Source organism: Lethenteron reissneri, chromosome 67 (genome assembly GCF_015708825.2).
Source record: "Lethenteron reissneri isolate LAM-NWPU_2019-01 chromosome 67, ASM1570882v1, whole genome shotgun sequence".
NCBI classification, from domain to species: Eukaryota; Metazoa; Chordata; class Hyperoartia; order Petromyzontiformes; family Petromyzontidae; genus Lethenteron; species Lethenteron reissneri.
The window spans coordinates 1,147,730-1,167,275 of NC_083845.1; the positions used below are offsets into that span (position 1 = coordinate 1,147,730).

The following is a 19,546-nucleotide window of genomic DNA, read 5'->3' on the forward strand; positions in this document are numbered from 1 at the left end:
TGAGCGTGAGTGGTGAGAGTGAGTGGTGAGGGTGAGTGGTGAGCGTGAGTGGTTAGGGAGAGGGGTGAGTGGTGAGTGGTGAGGTTGAGTCGTGAGGATGAGGGGTGAGCGTGAGTGGTGAATGGTGAGAGTGAGTGGTGAGTGTGAGTGGTGTGGGTGAGTGGTGAGGTTGTGGTGAGCGTGAGGTGTGAGTGGTGAGCTTGAGTGATGAGAGTGAGTGGTGAGTGGTGAGGAGAGGGGTGAGTGGTGAGGGGTGAGGGTGAGGTGAGTGGTGTGAGTGGTGAGCGTGAGTGGTGAGAGTGGTGAGGTGAATGGTGAGTAGTGAGGATGCTTGGTGATGGTGAGTGGTGAGCATGAGTGGTGAGTGGTGAGGGAGAGGGGTGAATGGTGAGCGTGAGTGGTGAGTAGTGAGGGTGAGGTAGAGGGGTGAGTGTGAGCTTGAGTGATGAGAGTGAGTGGTGAGTGGTGAGGGTGAGTGGTGAGGGTGAGTGGTGAGCGTGAGTGGTGAGGGGTGAGTGGTGAGGTGAGTGGTTAGTGTTAGTGAGGGTGAGTGGTGAGCATGAGTGGTGAGCATGAGTGGTTAGTGTGAGGGGTGAGAAGAGTAGTGAGGAAGTGGTGAGGGTGAGTGGTGAGTGAGTAGTGAGTGATGATGGTGAGGGAGTGAGGGTGAGGGGGAGTGTGAGTGACAGGGTGAGTGGTGAGGTGAGTGGTGGAGGGAAGGGGTGAGTGGTGAGGGTGAATGGTGAGCGTGGTGGTGAATAGTGAGGGTGAGGGAGGGGTGAGTGGTGAGCATGAGTGGTGAGGGTGAGTGGTGAGGGTGAGTGGTGATTAGTGTGGATGGGTGAGTGGTGAGCATGAGTGGTAGCATGATGGTTAGTGGTGAGGGGTGAGGAGAGTAGTGATGATGAGTGGTGAGGGTGAGTGGTGAGGGTGAGGGGTGAGTGGTGAGGGAGAGGGGTGAGTGGTGAGGGTGAGTGGTGAGGGTGAGTGGTGAGGGTGAGTAGTGAGGGTGAGTGGTGAGCGTGAGTGATGAGGGAGTGGGGGAGTGGTGAGGGTGAGTGGTGTGGATGATGGTGAGTGGTGAAGGTGAGTGGTGAGCGTGAGTGATGAGGGAGAGGTGAGTGGTGTGAGTGATGATGGTGAGTGGTGAGGGTGAGTGAGGGAAGTCGTGAGGGTGTATATATTTTGCCTATGATGACAGCAGTACGTGCTGACGTTTGTATGTTAAATGTGAAAGCTAAATGTGTGAATGTGTGTCTGGTGGAAATGTTAAGCAAACTTGGCGACATGCAGTTTTTAAAACGGGAATAGGGCGATTCTAAAGTAATCTACAACCTTCGATGATTCCTTTGCGCGATTCAAAGAATCGATTCCTGGCGTGTTGGGGGTTTACATTTTTAATTACAGAGTTTTATTTCCATTGATATGTTATGTTTTAAAGTTTTCAGTTTTTAATTATATTTTTGCCGCAGGTCAACGCCGGATATTTCCCGTTCGTAGCAGTTTATATCAACTCTATAACCAACTTATAGTAAACAGAATCGGCCGATTCTAAAGGAGTCTACAACGTTCGATTCCTTTGCGCGATTCAGAGAATCGATTCTTGGCTCTGTCGGGTTTAAAATTTTAATTACACAGTTGTATTTTCATTGGTATGTTATGTTTTAAAGTTTTCAGAAGATTTTAAATGTGTTTCCTCCCGGGCAACGCTGGGTATATCGAGTTTATAGCACAAAGTATTCGCCTGACACGTGTGGGGTGTCGAGGCCTAGTACCATGCAGAGCCTCCGGCCTTGCCTAGATTGCCCACGCGGCCGAGGCTGGGTGCTGGGACCGCTCCCCCCCCCCCCCCCCCCCGCGCTAGAATAATACTGTCTAATCACTATAATTGCATTATCTACCGACCCTATAATAGTAATTGCACACATTGGGGTGGGGGGGGGAGTGAAGAGGACGTGAAACTTTGATGAATTTACCTCAGCGTCGCGTGTTAATGCGTGTGCATATTTTAACGGGAATTAAAATGGCATCCACCCAACAGCGATGGCGTTGGTGCCCGTTGCCAGGGGCAACCGCCCATTGCCAGGGGCCAACTGCCCGTTGCCAGGGGCAACCGCCTTCGCGCATGCGCAACGGCGTGCTTCGTCACGTGCCGGTCGGCAATAGTAAAAAAATAAATAAAGATTAATCGCACTAAATCGATAATCGGTCCGATTTAAAGTTTGAGACGAAAAATCGGAAATGCCTATGTTCACCGCGGGGCCGGGGGCGTGCCCAACGGCAAAATCGAACCCCACGGTCCGAGAGCCAAATCCCCCGCAAGCGAGCGTACGCAGACAGACGGACGGACGGACGGACACAAACATGAATTATATAGGTTAGATGATGGTTGATGAAGATGATGATGGCAAAGTTACTTATTTCACCAGCTACTGAACATTAACCCCCTGTGTGTTTGTAACAAAGCCCTAGGTCCTCTGCCACTCCATCGCAAATCGCACATTGGCACAGTTGGTGGTGGTGGTGGCGGAGCATCGCGTGACGCCGGCGCCGTGAGTCTCAGCCCCACAGGGCGCTGGCGGGCCGGGCGGAGGAGCCGCGTGAGGAAGCGTGTCATCCCCTGTACCCGGCATGGTGAGCATGCAAGCAGCAGTCCTGTGTTGGCAAGTGCTGTTAGCGAGCACCATGAAGACCGGCACGGTGCATCAGGGCTGTGGCCAGCACCACGCCAGATTTCTTTCTTGAAGGTGCGTATGTTTACACACCGCATCAGGTACTTGTTTTACTCCGAGTCAGGTTGGACCCACCAACCCGGTTGTCTGCGTGAAGAGCGGTAGTGCAGTGGTTAGGGCGCTGAGCTACAAACCTGGGAGCCCAAGTTTGATTGCTGGCCACGGCTAACGTTTAATTTTGGTGGCGATTGATATGAACTGGGCTTAGACCTCCCCTGTGTGTGTGTCACAATCAGCACTCCGGGCGTGGTGCTGTTCACCCACCCCTTCGTGTGCTGTCTCAGCCTTCATAGGTGTTGCTCACTAAAGGCACTTGCCTCAACAGTTTGTTAAAGCTATAAAGGGGATCTTTGTTTTGTAGGTGTCTGTATGTGGGGAGTGGTGGCATAGCGGTTACTGCTCTGGGCTACGAACCCGTTGACCCGATTTTGGATCCCACCCATGGCTAATCGCAGTGACGATTATTTGATTTGGTCTTGGGCCTCCCTAGGTCGACTCAACTTGAAAAAGAGTACATGCGTGCTGTGTAAACATCGCCACTAGGGATTGAAAGGTCGAACGTTGTTCTGGCCACCCGCTTCGTAGCGTGCTTGCTAACACACTTTCCATAAAGTTTCGTGAGAGCTATATAAGGGTTTTTTGTATGTGTACAGACATGCTTCTGGATAAGTGTCTATGTCAGAGACAATGATCTATAATAATGTTGTTACATCTTACAGCTGGAATTGATCAATTACATGGAGAACCACATTACAGCCAAGTGATGGTTTCGATTTAAAGCTTTCGTGACTGCAGGGATTCATCTTCTTGTTTCTTTCGGTAAAGTCACGTAGAAGGGAAGTAATAAAATAATAAAATAAAACATAATAAAACAATTCTCACGACGTTTCGGCTACAACGCAAGCAGCCGTCTTCAGGCTGCTTGCGTCGTGAGAATTGTTTTATTATGTTTATTTTTATTATTTTATTACTTCCCTTCTACGTGACTTTACCGAAAGAAACAAGAAGAAGTGATGGTTTATTTTGTGCAGTCCATGACGACCAGGCTGAGACCATTAACTCGCTAGACTTGAGAATCCGCTTTGATCACAGGCGGCTGCCTGGATTTAAACCGAGGTACTCCGTGGTGCCAGTTTAGTGCTATGACCACGAGGTCACTGGGCCGCGTCTAAACATGCCCCCCCCCCACGTTATATACATTAGCAGCAACGTGTTTAGTGAGCAGCAGCATTCTTTGAATATTTTGCCAAAGGAAATGGATTGTGGAGCAGTGGCACAGTCCTGCAATTGCTTTATCTTTAATCCACCACACATCTTGCCGCACGATTGTGGAGCACCCGTTATCACTGCTTGGTGGACAGAGGCAGGGGGATTTAAGATACTCAATTAGTTTCAACTGTTGTGCAAGATGGTAGAGCAGTGGGGCAGTGGAGCAGTGGGGCAGTGAAGCAGAGGAGCCGTGGGGCAATGGGACAGTGGAGCAGTGGCACAGTGGAACAGTGGCTTCATGGGGGAGAGGAGGGGCGGATTTGTCGTTAAGAAGGCAAATCGCCTGAATTTTTTCCCACCACCGCTTGTATGTGCTCTGAAGGAGGACCATTCCCCAAAACGTCTCATTATGTGTCCTTGTACCCGCCGCACACACAGCCGGGACACCGCACGCACAAGCCAAGGCACATTTAACCAACCCAAGAAGCACTCACAAGCAATGCAACGTTATGCTGTGTCCTCAAAGGTTGATTTCACAAAGTTTATGGTAACAACAATAGTATGTATCCTAATTCTTAACAGGGTGGCCTTGAAACTTGGCACGTGTAGGTTTTGTTCATTGTCTGCACGTGACCCCTCCAGCTCTCTCACCCTGGGTCAGCTGCCCCTTCCATGTCCTGGAAACCATGACAAGGTCATCCCATGAGGACTGCCTGGATGAAAACCAGCATGGAAGGGGCCCAGTGTGGGGCTGGCTATGCTATTGGGATAGTCCCGTGTGTGTGTGTGATGTGAGGTGTCCTGGTAGCAGTCATTCTCTCCTGTAGTCCTGGCATCTGCTGCTCAGCTTCATTCCCCAGCTGTGGTCCCAGTGGCACCCTCTCTCTGGGGAACCGTGTGAAGTGTGTCATGGGGTGGGTAGGTAGTGTGGTGATAGCGGTCATGGTTGGCACCAATCCACGACTACCCCTACTGGGCGGTGGACCTGCCGCCACAAAGCAGCACGCGGCGGAGGAGTGAGGTGATTGCTCTCGCCATGTGAACGAAGCCTCCTCGCTTCCTCTTCTTTTCGTGCATCACCACCTCCTGCACCTCCTCCATCTTCTCCTCCTCTGTCTCATCCTCCTCCATCTCCTTCTCTTCATCCTCCACCACCACCATCTTCTCCTCTACCTTCTGCTCCTCTTCCTGCTCCACCTTTGTCTTCTTCTCCATCTTCTCCCCCTTCCCGACCACCATCTCCTCCTTCATCATCTCCTCATCTTCCTGCAGCACCATCTCCTCCACCACCATCTTCTCTTCCTCCTCCACCACCATTGTTTCCCCTTTGTCCATCTCCATCATCTCCCCCACCACGACCATCTGTTCATCTTTTGTTTTGTCCTGGTCCTCCACCTCCGTATTGTCTTTATCCTCTCCCTCCGTGTTCTCCTCCATTGTCTCCATCACAATATCGTCCTCCTTTGTCTTCTCTTCCTCTGATTTCTCCTCCTCTGCCTCTTCCTTCACCTCCTCCTTCACCTCTTCCTTTGTCTCCACCATAACCTCTGTCTTTGCTTCAAAGGCCTGGATGAGTGAGGAGGAGGGCTGCGCTGGTTCAGATCTGTGAAGAGACAAAACACGGCACCGTTCCACCTTCCTGCTACGGCAGACATCCATCATCCGTGTGTGGAATGTGTGGCGGATTAATCTGAGCTTAATATATACAGCAATAACGACATGGCCAGTGAGTATGCTTGGTATTGGCGCTGTCATTCTCATAGCTCAAGGCTATCCTTGAGATAGGTGCAGCTGTGTCTCACACAGACTGCTGTAGTTTCAAAGTACTAGGTGGTGTTGCTGTGTAAATTTAGCTGAATAATTTGTCGTGAAATTATTGTTTACATGTATATTCTAATTAATCCCTTGAACATAATGGCCTACACATTTAAAATGATATCGGTGGAGATTTTGAAAGTCCGCTGTGATGGAATGGATGTGTATCTTTGTGGTTAATGCGGTGGCAGTAATAGCAAGGGCGAGAAGCAAGATCTGAACTGTAAGTGGTGAATGATGAGTACGTTACCTTTTGGCCGCGTCAACCCATCCACGATTTCGGAAAGATATCTGACAGTGATTTGTGGTAGACAGAGCCGCCTCCCTTGACGTCGAAGGCATCTCAGAGTGCATTGCACGCGATGAGCCACTCACATCTTGCATCTCTCGTCTCAATGCATTTGAAATTGGACACCCCTCCCAGTGGTAGCTGTCTCTGTGCATTACAAGGCAACTTGGAAGCTGGCCTGGAGACAGGCCTTAGTCTGCCAAAATATCACGGTGGATGGAGGGTTACATGGTGAAGATATGGCCGCATCATTATGTGATCTAACCCAGACACTAATTATGGAAAATATATCTGTCCACAGTATAGCCGAATGTACGCGTTGGGCTTGCTGTGTCTGTGTATTTTGTAAACGTGGCAGGGCTGGAGCATCTGGGCCTCACAGTAAGAGAGACGTGGGTTTGATACAGGTAGGAACAATGTTCCACACTGCCCACCAGGGATTCATTGTCTGTCTGTCTGTCGTGCATAAATAAATATATAATACACACAGCTCTTTGATTGGTGGAGACCTTACAAACAGCTCTTTGATTGGTGGAGACCTACTGCCGGGTACGGAGAGGGGAGGTGCCTAAGGGAGGAGGGTTAGGGGAGCGGCCTAAGGAAGGGGGGAGTCAGGAGAGGGGCCTGAGGGGGGGGGGAAATCAGAGGAGGAGCCTAAGGGGGGGGGGCGTCAGGGGAGGGGCCTAAGGATATGGCGGGTGGTCAGGGGACGGGCCTAAGGGAAGGGGGGTCAGGGGAGTGGCCTAAGGGAGGGGGGTAAAGGGAGGGGCCGATATTTAAGGGGGCTGGCTACCTGGCTGGCTGCCAGCGTGGTGGAGATGTAGCTCAGTGGGAGAGCGCACGCTTTGTATGTGCGAGGCCCTGGGTTCAATCCCCGGCATCTCCATGTCGGAAGCTTTTATTTAATTATTTTTTCAAACAAAGTTTGAATTACGAAATCAATTGGCTGTGTCAATGTCCCTGTAATAGGGGTGCACATGAACTCTCGTAAATATTACCCTATATGAACGATACCTTCGGATGAATTTGTGTTGATTTCAGGAACTTGCTATTTGTATAACCAGCGATGCACACAGTGATCAAATGGTTAACTTTAACATTTAGAGATGAAAGCAAGTGCTTAAAAGTATCCAGAACACGTTTATTTCCGAATTAAATATTTCCAATAATAATTAATTAGGACAGCATTATAGTATCCATCCACATGTATTCTTGTTATTTATTTTGTTTTAAAGAAATACATTTTGCTTGGACTCTGTGCAGACTCGATGTATCCAGGGCCCAAGGCCAACAGGAGAGTGAGTGGGGTGACGAGGGAGAGGAAGAAGCTGATGACGAAGTTTCACCCCGTACCGAGGTGGATCTGCGCTCCGGTAGAACCAGAATGGAGATGTCGCTCAGTGGTAGAGCGCACGCTTCGCATGTGTGAGGCCCCAGGGTCAATCCCCGGCATCTCCATGTTGGATCTGGAATCCTTGTTGGAAGTTTTTAAAAAATTTATGTTTCCAACAAAGGTTGATTTTCAAAATCAATTGGCTGTGTCCATGTCCCTGTAATCGGGGTGCACATGAACTCTCGTAAACACATTCCTGCGGAGGGAGCTGGAAGGAACGTTGGTTTTCTCGGTCAATGGCCAGGCAGCGTGGTGTATTTCGCAAATATGGCCAACTGTGAGGTTGGCCACAAGCCGGCGTGAGTCGGTTAAACGTTGAGTTTTATAAAGGTGTAAAGTAGTAACTCGGCAGGAGACGACTTCACGGGTAGCACACTCTTTATTTTCACCAACTTGTAGTTACACGGATGACTAACACCCTACTTCGTTACACGGGTGACCAACACCCACTTAGCTACACGGGTGACGGACACCCACTCAGCTCCAACTTCGTTACACGGGTGACCAACACCCACTTAGCTACACGGGTGACCAACACCCCCTCAGCTACACGGGTGACCAACACCCACTCAGCTACACTTCGTTACACGGGTGACCAACACCCACTTAGCTACACGGGTGACCAACCCTCAGCTACAACGGGTGACTCAGCTACACGGTGACCACACCCACTCAGCTACACGGGTGACCAACACCCACTCAGCTACACGGGGGACTAACACCCACTCAGCTGTACTGACACGGGCTCTTACGCCCTGTAGCCTTCCGGGACACACCCAGCCGGGGTGCCCGTCTCGGCTCTGGGTACCACCGTCCCGACCCACACGGGCGTCGGACTACGGTCCCCCCAGTCTCGGCTTCGAGCCACACAGGGCCCCTACCTCCTCCACCCCGTCTTCGGTCTTCAACTGGTTAACACTGACCACGAGTGCTCTCGCGCGTCCCCCTTTATACCCCTCCTGCGGACGTCGCTGAGAGTACTCACTTATCTGACCAATCACTGCGCACTCGCTACGATCCTCTTTTCCCAGCTTGTGTGAGCGCGCCTCACCACCGGCGCGCGCGTCCATGCCACGCCCACATCGCGTGCCCAACCCCGCGCCCCGTGATCCATCACTGCCGGCGCACGTCAATACCACCACTACATCACCCCCTACCACATAGCTCGCAGCCGACCCGGCTGCTAATAAAACATACAACACCCCTTCACCCCCACGTGTGCCCCGTAACATAACACCAACCCTAACAACACAACATGAACACCGCAATCCGCAAAACCCAGCAACCGCCACACCCGCAACAAGAACAACATGCACAATCCGGCGAATGGCAACGATACTGTGTATGCGGAAAGAGTAACAATAAAAAAATTTCTTTAATCATTTTCTCTTCTTTTCTCTCCGACTCATGCAGCGTCCCAATGTCCGAGCGTCCCTTGAACGGGACATTACCCCGGCAGAGGGGGAAGCCGGCAACGAAGTCGGGCTTTAACAAAAAAAGAAATTTTTTTTTTTTCATGAAAAGTGTTGCGTCCTTGACCGAGTCCGCCTTGCCGGACCGTCGTACGGCACAGGACGCAGTTGGCCATCCGGCGGCGCCGGCAGTTCAGGAAGGCATGGGCCAGGCATCGGGGCTCCGTGCGAGCCGCGGGGTTCCGGTTCCCGACGGTCAACAGCCGTCAGGTCCGAGACACCTGGGGGTGGGTCAGGTGGAGACACGTGAGGATCAGCCTGCGACACATCCCTCCCCGAGTCGACGGTCACATCACACGCTCGGTCGTCACGGCACAACCCGGGGTCACGCGGCGCCGCGTAGGGTTTCAGTCGGGAGGAGTGCACGTACCAACGGCGTTTTCCCCATTTAATCTGTATACTCTGGGGTCGTGCAACCCGCACAATTTCCACCGGTCCCCTCCATGGTCTCAACAGTTTGGGGGACGTAGCCAACGGTGCGTGTGGACAATGCAGCCAGGCCTTATCGCCCGGTTCCCAATTGTGCGTATGCACCTTCCGTTCATGCAATCGCTCGTTCGCGATCTGCCGAGAGCGTGAATTCAATCTCGCAGCCTCTCGCGCCTCAGCCAATTTGGCGATGTTAAACTTAATGTGGTCTGCCAATTTTGATTTCGCACGTGGCTGTGAAATCCCCAGTTGGACGTCCATGGCCGGATCAGCCTCCCGCCCATACATCAGAAAAAATGGAGAAAACCCCGTCGCCGCATGGGGTGCCATCCGATAGGCCGCTAGTACCCCCGGTACCTGTAAGTCCCAATCCACCTGGTCGTCGCATACCTGTTGGCACAGCATAGACGTAATCGTCCTGTTCAGACGTTCAACCATACCGTCAGTCTGCGGGTGGTACGGGGAGGTACGTACTTTCTTTGTACCCAACAGGTCGCACACCTCGCGCAACAAAACACTCGAAAAGTTTTTCCCTTGATCCGTCAGCAAGCGTTCGGGGGCGCCTTTGTCCAAAACGTAACCTTGGACAAAGGCGTCCGCCACTGCCGCAGCCGACTGGTTGGCGAGTGGCCACGCCATGGGCCAGCGGGTGAAGTACTCTACGCCAACCAGCAGGAACTTATTTCCCCGAGGTGTAGTGGGAAAGGGCCCCAAGATGTCTAGCGCGACCAATTCGTTCGTGCGCGAAACTTGAATGGATTGAAGCGGTGGATTAGCCGCTATTTGTGGCGGTTTTCTTTTAGCGCACCCTACACACCCCTTAAGAATGTTCGCCACGTCACTGCCCATCCCAGGCCAATAGTAGTCTCGCTGAATGAGGGCGAGCGTTTTATGAAACCCCAGATGCATGAGTCGTTCATGGGCAGCCAGGACGACCTTACCCCGTACAGCAACCGGCACCACAAGCATGTGACGCCGGGACATGGAGTCCCACTTCATCAAGAGGCCCTGTCTGCACACCCAGGAACCGACCCGCGTTTCCCCGCCCTCGGGAACGTTAACCTTCCGACGTAGCGCGAGTAGGGAGCTGTCGGCCATTTGCAGACGGCCCCACTCGATGAGAGGCAATGCTAACAGCGAGTCCCTCCCCGTGGGGGCGTCGACCCCCGTAGTATCCGTGGCGGCTAGCACCACTTCCGCGGGGACATCGACAGAAGGTTTACACCGCGCCGATCCCAACTGACATGCGCATTCCGTACGCGTCGGCAACCGTGACAATGCATCCGCATTCGAGTGGCGCAACCCCTTGCGGTAAATCGTCGTGAATTGGTAGTCCTGAAGGACCTCCAACCATCGGGACAATTGGCCGGATGGCTGCGCCACCCGCATAGCGTATTGGAGAGCCGCATGGTCCGTGCGAACCGTAAAGTGACGGCCATACAGATACGGCCTGAATTGCTGTATAAAAAACACAATCGCCAGCAATTCACGCCGTGTCACGCAGTAGCGTTGTTCCGCGGGGGACAGAACCCTGCTACCGTAGGCGACCACCCGTTCGACCCCCCCGACCACCTGTGAGAGCACTCCCCCGATACCCGTGTTACTGGCATCCGTGTCGAGCACAAACGGTTGCGTGAAATCGGGGTAACACAAGGGGGGAGCCTGCACCAAGGCGTCACGAAGGGAGCAGAACGCGGCCTCCTCCTCCGGCCCCCAGTGAAACCGCACCCCTTTAGCCGTCAAGGCGTGCAGGGGCCTGGCTATGGTGGCAAACTGTTTGACAAAACGACGGTAATAGGAGGCAAATCCTATGAAGCTGCGGACTTCAGTAACAGAGGTCGGTGTTGGCCATGAGCCGACGCATTGCGTCTTAGCAGGGTCCGTCGAGATCCCCGAACGGCTAACGATATGGCCCAAATACCTGACCGATTCCCGAAGCAGAAAACATTTAGCCGGTTTAAATTTAAGCTTCGCGGAACGCATCCTGAGAAACACTGCCCTCAGTCGCTGGAGGTGCTCCTCAAAAGTTCGGCTGAAAACGATGATATCATCGAGGTAAATCAAACAGGTGTCCCATTGAAGGCCTGACAAAACCAATTCCATGAGCCTCTGGAACGTGGCAGGCGCGGAATGTAAACCCATGGGCAATCGGTTGAACTCAAATAGGCCTCCCGGTGTCCGGAAAGCGGTTTTAGGTTTTGATTCGTCATCGAGGGGCAATTGCCAAAATCCCGAAAGCAAATCGAGCGTCGAAAAAAACTGTGCTCCTGCCAAGGCATCCAGCGACTCATCCATCCTGGGGAGCGGATACGCATCGGCCATTGATATTTTGTTTAGGCGGCGGAAATCAACACAGAACCGCAGGGATCCATCCTGTTTTTTAACCAAGACGATAGGAGCACCCCACGGACTGGAAGAGGGCGCAATGATGTCGGCCGCCAACATGTCATTTACTGCCGACTGCACATGCTCCTTCTCGGCTGGACTGAGCCGGAAGGGATTCTGTCGAATAGGGGCCGCGTCCCCAGTCTCTATGTGGTGGCGCAACAGGTCTGTGCAGCCAATGTCGTACTTGTGCCTGCTAAACACGTCAGCGAACTCGAGCAGCAAGCCCCTCAATGCACCCAACTGCACACTGGACAAGGTACTGGACCCGGCACACAACGCGTCCAACCACTCCGTCCCCTCCTCACTTTGGGGATGCGTATCGACATGTGAATCGGCGTGAGCAACGAGCTGTTCCTCGACGGGTAGCGGCGCGGCGTGAGCGAGCACCGTTCCCTGCGTAATCACGGCCGGCCGCGACCCCGTATTCAAGACCACAACGAACGGCTCACTGTCCCCCCTCACCATGGTCTGGGCCACCGCTAAGCCGAGGTCCCCTTTAGCCCTGTTAGACGGCCCCAATAGAACTCCCTGCGCCCCCGCATCCGCCCCCAGGGGTTTTCTCAACCGAAGGGGTACCAACATTTGCGATCCCGTGGGCACCCGTACAGTCCGGGTTGCCAGCGCCTGCACCGTCGCACAAGCCGTGCGTATCTTATTTGGACTCTTCAAAAACTCAACCCGCCGACCCGACGGAAGCTCAATGCAGGCCTGGTCTATGAGAATTTTTATGGGCATTTTAGACAGAAAGTCCGTGCCTAGTAAACAAGGAACGGCCAACGATGATGATACAAAAATAGGACCCGCTAATTTAATGTCGCCAATACAAATATTCGCCCGAATCTGGCCGATGATTCCCAAGGATCCCCCGTTTGCCGCGTAAAATGGTACGTCCACTGGCAGAAGTGGTCGACATTGTACGGGAAGAATATTATAAATAAGGTCCGAAATAATAGTGGCCGACGCACCCGTGTCCACGAGCACCCGGACCTCAACCCCGTCAATGTACCCCGTTACCACGGACGACCCGGCCGACGCAGCCACAATCCTGTGGGCCAATTCGGACCACTCGACTGCCTTCGGGCCGTACGCGGACCCCTCTCGCCGAACCGAACCCCCGGCGCCCATACACGGTCCCCCCACCGCTAAGCGGCGACCCGAACGTGCCGTGCGTGTGGACCGAGCGTGTGAGGTGCCGCGACTTGCCGGGTTCAGTTGGGATGTCTTGAGTCCCTGGTCGTCGTCCGGACGTGGTCCCGCGGTGCGTTGACGCGGGGCCCGGCACCCGGCCGCGACGTGGCCCCGAAGGCCGCAGTTGTAGCAGACGACGAGGGACGTCGTAGGTTTCGGTTGCTCCAGCTTGCGGGAGGAGCGTGTGGGCGAACGACCTCCCGGTCTCCACTCCCCCGGCCTCGAACCAGCGAAGGCCTCCTCCCGAGGCACAGCAGGCTGAGGTCCGATGATCGTGGCGGCCGGTGCCCCGTTCTCCACCGATGCGCAGACGACCGTCGGCTTCCGCTGTAGGACCTCGTAAGCGTGGATACTCGTGGCAATCCCCAGGGAGCAGATGTCCATCTCGTCCGCCGTATTAATGGGAACTCCCAATCCGTGAGCCAGCGCCAGCAGCTGCTCCGTCACCATGGCGTCCTTCCCCTCCTTGTCCATGCGGGGAAAAGCTGAATCCGCCAGGGCGAGCAGCGCCGTGCGATAGGCGAGCGTTGTTTCTCCAACCACCTTCCGCCGATCGTAGAACTGGTGGCGACAGGTCGAGGGCGGCCCGAACACCTTGGCCAACAGGTGCAGCGCGGCCTGGAGCGTTGAGCGGGACGACCTCGGGGCAGACGTGAAGGCCGCAAGCGCGTCGTCGTCGAGCATCGCTGGCAGCGCGCGCAGGGCCGTGGTGTCGGACCACCCCGACATTTCTTGATGCGCGATGAACCGTCGCTGGAAGGCTCCCCAGTCGCCCCCGTCCGCCTTGAACACCGACAGCGCGGGCAATCGTTGCTGGAGAACTCGATCGTCGTCGTCGTCGTTGGAACGATTTTCCCGCGCGCTGCTGTGGTTGTAGAAAATGTCGGCTCCCTCTGCAGGCGCAAAATGGAGAGCTCCGGCGCTCGCCGATGACGCGGGCTGCGCTGTGTGGAGACCTCTGGCCACGTGGTGTCCGCGTTTCCCGCCAACCGGAGGCGGACCCTCAAAAATGGCGCCAACTCCCAAACTTTTGGCGCGAAACGCCTTATGGCGGGAACCCTCCAGCCGCGCCGCCTCTTCCAACCCCGCAGGCGTTCCACCGGCCGCTAGAACGGAGATCTCCGCCAAGATCGCAGCGGCGGCGAGCAGCAACTCCGCCAGGCGGGAGTGTGCGTCCTGCAGGCTGGTGTCGGAGGCGGGCGGAGCATCGGCCATTTCCGCGAAGTGCTGCATCGGCGGCAACTCCTCGTCCTCTCCTCCCGAGGGTGGTGTCACCGGTACGTCGTCGTCTCCCCGGTCTTGCACGTGGGAACGAGAAGTCTTCCTTGTGTCCATTCTCCTTGAAGACAGGTTTACTTCTGACGCCAGTTGTAAAGTAGTAACTCGGCAGGAGACGACTTCACGGGTAGCACACTCTTTATTTTCACCAACTTGTAGTTACACGGATGACTAACACCCTACTTCGTTACACGGGTGACCAACACCCACTTAGCTACACGGGTGACGGACACCCACTCAGCTCCAACTTCGTTACACGGGTGACCAACACCCACTTAGCTACACGGGTGACCAACACCCCCTCAGCTACACGGGTGACCAACACCCACTCAGCTACACTTCGTTACACGGGTGACCAACACCCACTTAGCTACACGGGTGACCAACACCCACTCAGCTACACGGGTGACCAACACCCACTCAGCTACACGGGTGACCAACACCCACTCAGCTACACGGGTGACCAACACCCACTCAGCTACACGGGTGACTAACACCCACTCAGCTGTACTGACACGGGCTCTTACGCCCTGTAGCCTTCCGGGACACACCCAGCCGGGGTGCCCGTCTCGGCTCTGGGTACCACCGTCCCGACCCACACGGGCGTCGGACTACGGTCCCCCCAGTCTCGGCTTCGAGCCACACAGGGCCCCTACCTCCTCCACCCCGTCTTCGGTCTTCAACTGGTTAACACTGACCACGAGTGCTCTCGCGCGTCCCCCTTTATACCCCTCCTGCGGACGTCGCTGAGAGTACTCACTTATCTGACCAATCACTGCGCACTCGCTACGATCCTCTTTTCCCAGCTTGTGTGAGCGCGCCTCACCACCGGCGCGCGCGTCCATGCCACGCCCACATCGCGTGCCCAACCCCGCGCCCCGTGATCCATCACTGCCGGCGCACGTCAATACCACCACTACAAAGGCACCACGGGGTGACCAGCCCCTTCCCCACCCTCCCCCACCCAGCCCCTCCCATCCCCTCCCCACCCTCCCCTCTCCACCCAGCCCCACCCCTCCCATTTTTGGATTCACGACGGATGGATGGATGGACACAATAATCCCCTGCGGGCTGGTGGAACCAGGTGCTTCCTACCAGTACAACCCTATATGAACGATACCTGAGGGTGAATTCGGACTCTGTGCAGACTTGATGTGTACAGGGCCCAGGGCCAACAGGAGAGTGAGTGGGGTGACGAGGGAGAGGAAGAAGCTGATGACGAAGTTTCACCCCGTATCGAGGTGGAACTGAGCCCAGGTAGAACCACCATGGGGATGTAGCTCAGTCGTAGAGTGCACGCTTCGCATGTGTGAGGCCCCGGGGTCAATCCCCGGCATCTCCACGAGGTGATATTTTTCCAGTGGACAATTTTACTCGAAGGAATATGCGTGGCTTGTTTTCATTCGTTATGGTTGCTGAGCACAGATCCAGAAGACCAACATGTCAGCAATGAACATCACTACAATCAAAGTTGTAGTCGATAAGAGTTAACATATTTATGGCATTCATATTCTCACGTAGAAGGGAAATAATAAAAACATAAAAAATAAAATTATCACGACGTTTCGACTGCAACACAAGCAATCATCATCAAGTGTGAAATCAAAATATTTATGGAAATGATCAAGATAATTAGATTTGAAACCGTAGGATGGACTTCCAAATTTGAGCAGTGCGTGGAGGAAGCTGAGAGAAAAGTGTTGTGACCTGCCGAGTGGTGGTCGAACGGATTGGGTGAGAAGAAAATCAGTTTGGAGTCCTCATCGCTGAAGGATAACTCAACGAGTGGAATTATACAGGTAGGAACAACAGTTTCACACTGCCCACCAGGGATTATTTGTCTGGCGTGCATCGCCCCTCCCAAACATGTATGTTCAGGGATTGGTTGAAGTGCATCACGTGACCGCGAGCTTTCTGTCGTGCACGAATGTGCTGTCCAACCAAGTTCCTACCTGCCCACTCCGAAGGAACGTGTTTTCCATGTTTGGCCATATTCTCTCTGTGGAGTGTGTTGCCCCCTATTCTGGAAGGGTGCTGCACCTTTCTCCCTGTAACTGATCCACACAAGCAATGCAAATCGCCTAATTTGGATCAAAAACAGTAGCAACTTCATTCCCTACTGCGAGCAACCTTGGCAGGACCCTCCTGAAAAAAGTCTTGAGACTTAGGGAGGCTCGTCCTGAGTAAAACAAGCATCAATATAAATAAATAACCACACATAGGACATGCATAGTGATTTACCGTGGCTCAGTGGCTCCAGAGTTTGCATTCTCTTCTTGGAAGCCCTCTTCTCCAAAGCTCGGAGCAATTGGGCCCTGCACAAGAGTGGCGGAGGTGGTGGCAGTGGCGGAGGTGGCGGCGGCGGTGGTGGTGGTGCTGGTGGTGCTGCCGGCAGGGCTGCTGGTGGTAGTTGTCCGGAGCCACTGTTGCTTCATCTTGGCGAGGCGCTGCTCCTCCACAAGGCGCTTTTGCTCCACAAGGTGCTTTTCCTCCACGACGTGCTTTTCCACCATGAAGCGCTCCTCGTCCTCTTGAAGTTTCACCTCAACAAGGCGCGTCTTCTCCATGAGGCGCTTCTCCTCCTCGACCCGCTTCGTGTTGGCAAAGTGCTTTACCTCGGTGAGGTAATTTACCTGGTGAAACGCTTTTCCTCCTCCTCCAGATGCTTCTCCTTGAGACGCTTCACCTTACGAAGGCGTTTCTCCTCCATGAAGCTGGTCTCCTCAATGAGGCGCTTTTCCATCAGGCGTTTCACATTATTGAGGAGATTGTCTCTGAGGCACTTCTGCTGTGTGAGGTGTTTCACCCTGGCGAGGCGCTTCACTTCAATGAGGCGCTTCTCTTCAGTGATGTGCTCCACCTCCTTGAGACACTTCTCCTCCTGGAGACGCTTCACCTCTCCAAGGTACTTCACCCTGGCAAGACGCTTCTCCTCCTCCCGATGCTTCTCCTCGAGACACTTCACCTTGTGAAGACGCTTCTCATCCCTGAAGCACTTTACTTCAATGAGGTGCTTTTCAATGAGGCGGTTCTTGAGTAGATTGTCTCTGGGGCACTTCTCCTCTGTGTGCCACTTCACCCTGGCAAGGCGCTGCACCTCAATGAGGTGCTCCTTTTCCATGGTGCATTTCTCCTTCACAAGGTGCTTCTCCTGGAGACGCTTCACTCCGCTGAAGTGCTTCAACTCCCCAATGCTCCTCTGTTCGAGCAAAGATGAGCAAAGAAACATTCAGACATGCACATGCAAGCAAAAATTCATACCCACAGGCACGTAAACATGGACGTGCTCATAAACCCAAACACAAATGCACTCACAAATCTATGTACGGATGCAAAAACTACATTTACTCATGCAAACTTGCTTAGCACATACATGAATATACACAATCACCTGATGTTAACATAACTCCTTATCCATCAATACTTTTATCACATTGTAAGTGCCCTAGCCCCTAAATAACCCAAACCCTATCAAAATACATGTTACATGCTCATATACCCTCACAAACCCCATACACGTACTTAAGGCTGTGATTGACTGTGACGATTTCATGACAATTTTTTGGCAACAATCATCACAGGCAATAGTTTCCACAGAATATTCCATTGTAAAGATCTGGATGCCCATAATCTGGACAAATATCACTGCTGCACCCATAGTGGGCAACTGGAATGGCACAGACAATTCATGTTACTTCCTGATGTCATTGTGTCTTCATTGGTAATAAATGGCTACTTCAAGAGCCTTCACATGTTTGATATGGCATGACGTTATGGGGGAGAGATGGGGTGATGGTGTTGAGAGATCGTGTTGTGATATGGAGAGCGGAAGTGGTGGAATGTTCTGGAGAGACGGTGTTATGTGATGGTATAGAGGCATGATGAGGCTCTATGATCGTGTATTGAGTTGGTGGTCGTGTGGTGTGATGAGAAAGGTGACATGGAGAGATAGTGTGGTGATGTGAGGTGTAGTGATAGTTTGGTGTGATGGTGTGGTGACATGGTGCGCTAGTATGGAGATAATGTGGTGTGTTTGACCCCCACAGACCCCATACACACCTTTGGGGAGCAATTCTCATAACTTTGTCCTGGGAAAGGGTCCACTTTATCCATAATGTCTCCCCACGTGGTCGACTGGCGCCACGACTCCCGGGCTACAGAAAAAATAAAATTAATTCAAAGGACGAGTAATAAATTAAAGAACGAAGCACATGGAGTTTCACAGAACTAATTCTGAGATCCCTGTAATTACCTCTTACCACACAACAGGAGCTGCTATTGAGAAATATTCATCACGTGGCAGTATTTTGTGAGCATGGATAGACCATCAATTCCATAAACTTGAGACCCCAGTTTAAGCAATGATGGCTGAAACTCAGATCTAAACCCACGTTCTCTGCCACACTCGATCATTACATCTTCCCATCACTACCAATCCATGTCTATTAAAAGTAATTGATTAGGGAGCCTCCTCCTCTGCATGTAAGCCACGTGATGCAGGTATCTGGGACTTACCCTCATAATCCTCCAAGATCTCAGCCCACTTGAGTTGTCTGTCCATGGTGTTGGGAAGGAGAAATTTCTGTTTGATGTTGGAGGGCCTGGGGAGGTTGGAACAATGCTCAGATTTGTCAACCTTTTTAATCACTCATCCTCTCAATTATTACATATTCGACCACGCACTGTACCATCTACTCACTTTCGTGCCTGTTGCTTTACAGTCCACTCACTCGCTTGTTTACCCACTCACACGTATGCATCCGATCACTCTTTCATCCACCGACGCGAACATATTTATTCCAACTGACTATTGCATTAAACATAATCGCCAGACTCAACCATGATATTTAACTACTAATCCCGACAAGCATGTTCATGTACAGCCCATTTTTATTCATCGACTGCTTCAAGACGGCCCCCCTATGCCTTGTAGGTTCTTAGGTAATATGACCAAACTTAAATTATTTGTTATAACCAGAACATGACGTCGTAGGTCACTTGATGTCAGAGATACCACCCATGTGGCTGTGACATGCCAGATTGGAGACAACTATGGCAGCAGCTAGGGCCTGAACTTAAATGCAGACTCCTTCTCAATGTTAAACACAATTCAATTAATATCCATACTCTTTGGTTTTTTCGGTAAAGTCACGTAGTTAGAAATTAAATAAAACAAATCACAATGTTTCAATCGCAACACAAGCAATCGTCATCAGGTGGGACAACTACAGCAAGAAACAACCGCTGAAGAAGGCGAGAGAGCTGCCGTGGCACGAGGTTATATAGACTATATAAGTAGGGTACATTGGCGGGGCTTGAGATGGGAGGGGGGGCAGAGTAAGATCTGCGGGGT

The 19,546-nt window shown here is 52.8% G+C and overlaps 2 protein-coding genes and 3 non-coding genes across 5 annotated transcripts; 3 read left to right on the top strand and 2 right to left on the bottom strand.

The window, feature by feature from the left end:
* Positions 1 to 4,388: 4,388 nt before the first annotated feature.
* LOC133360093 (golgin subfamily A member 6-like protein 24) lies at positions 4,389 to 16,760 on the bottom strand. The gene is made up of 2 exons (XM_061578682.1): positions 16,435 to 16,760; positions 4,389 to 5,544 (listed from the first exon to the last, which is right to left on the bottom strand). Exons 1-2 carry the CDS (start codon positions 16,758 to 16,760, stop codon positions 4,911 to 4,913), a joined length of 960 nt encoding a protein of 319 aa, XP_061434666.1. The 3' UTR covers positions 4,389 to 4,910.
* On the top strand, positions 6,860 to 6,931 carry TRNAT-UGU (transfer RNA threonine (anticodon UGU)). Its single transcript has one exon. It is a non-coding gene; the product is annotated as a tRNA-Thr (tRNA).
* On the top strand, positions 7,432 to 7,503 carry TRNAA-CGC (transfer RNA alanine (anticodon CGC)). Its single transcript has one exon. It is a non-coding gene; the product is annotated as a tRNA-Ala (tRNA).
* On the top strand, positions 15,464 to 15,535 carry TRNAA-CGC (transfer RNA alanine (anticodon CGC)). The gene has a single exon. It is a non-coding gene; the product is annotated as a tRNA-Ala (tRNA).
* LOC133360231 (S phase cyclin A-associated protein in the endoplasmic reticulum-like) lies at positions 16,689 to 19,080 on the bottom strand. The gene is made up of 3 exons (XM_061578869.1): positions 18,709 to 19,080; positions 18,253 to 18,347; positions 16,689 to 17,392 (listed from the first exon to the last, which is right to left on the bottom strand). Exons 1-3 carry the CDS (start codon positions 18,752 to 18,754, stop codon positions 16,823 to 16,825), a joined length of 711 nt encoding a protein of 236 aa, XP_061434853.1. The 5' UTR covers positions 18,755 to 19,080; the 3' UTR covers positions 16,689 to 16,822.
* Positions 19,081 to 19,546: the final 466 nt, after the last annotated feature.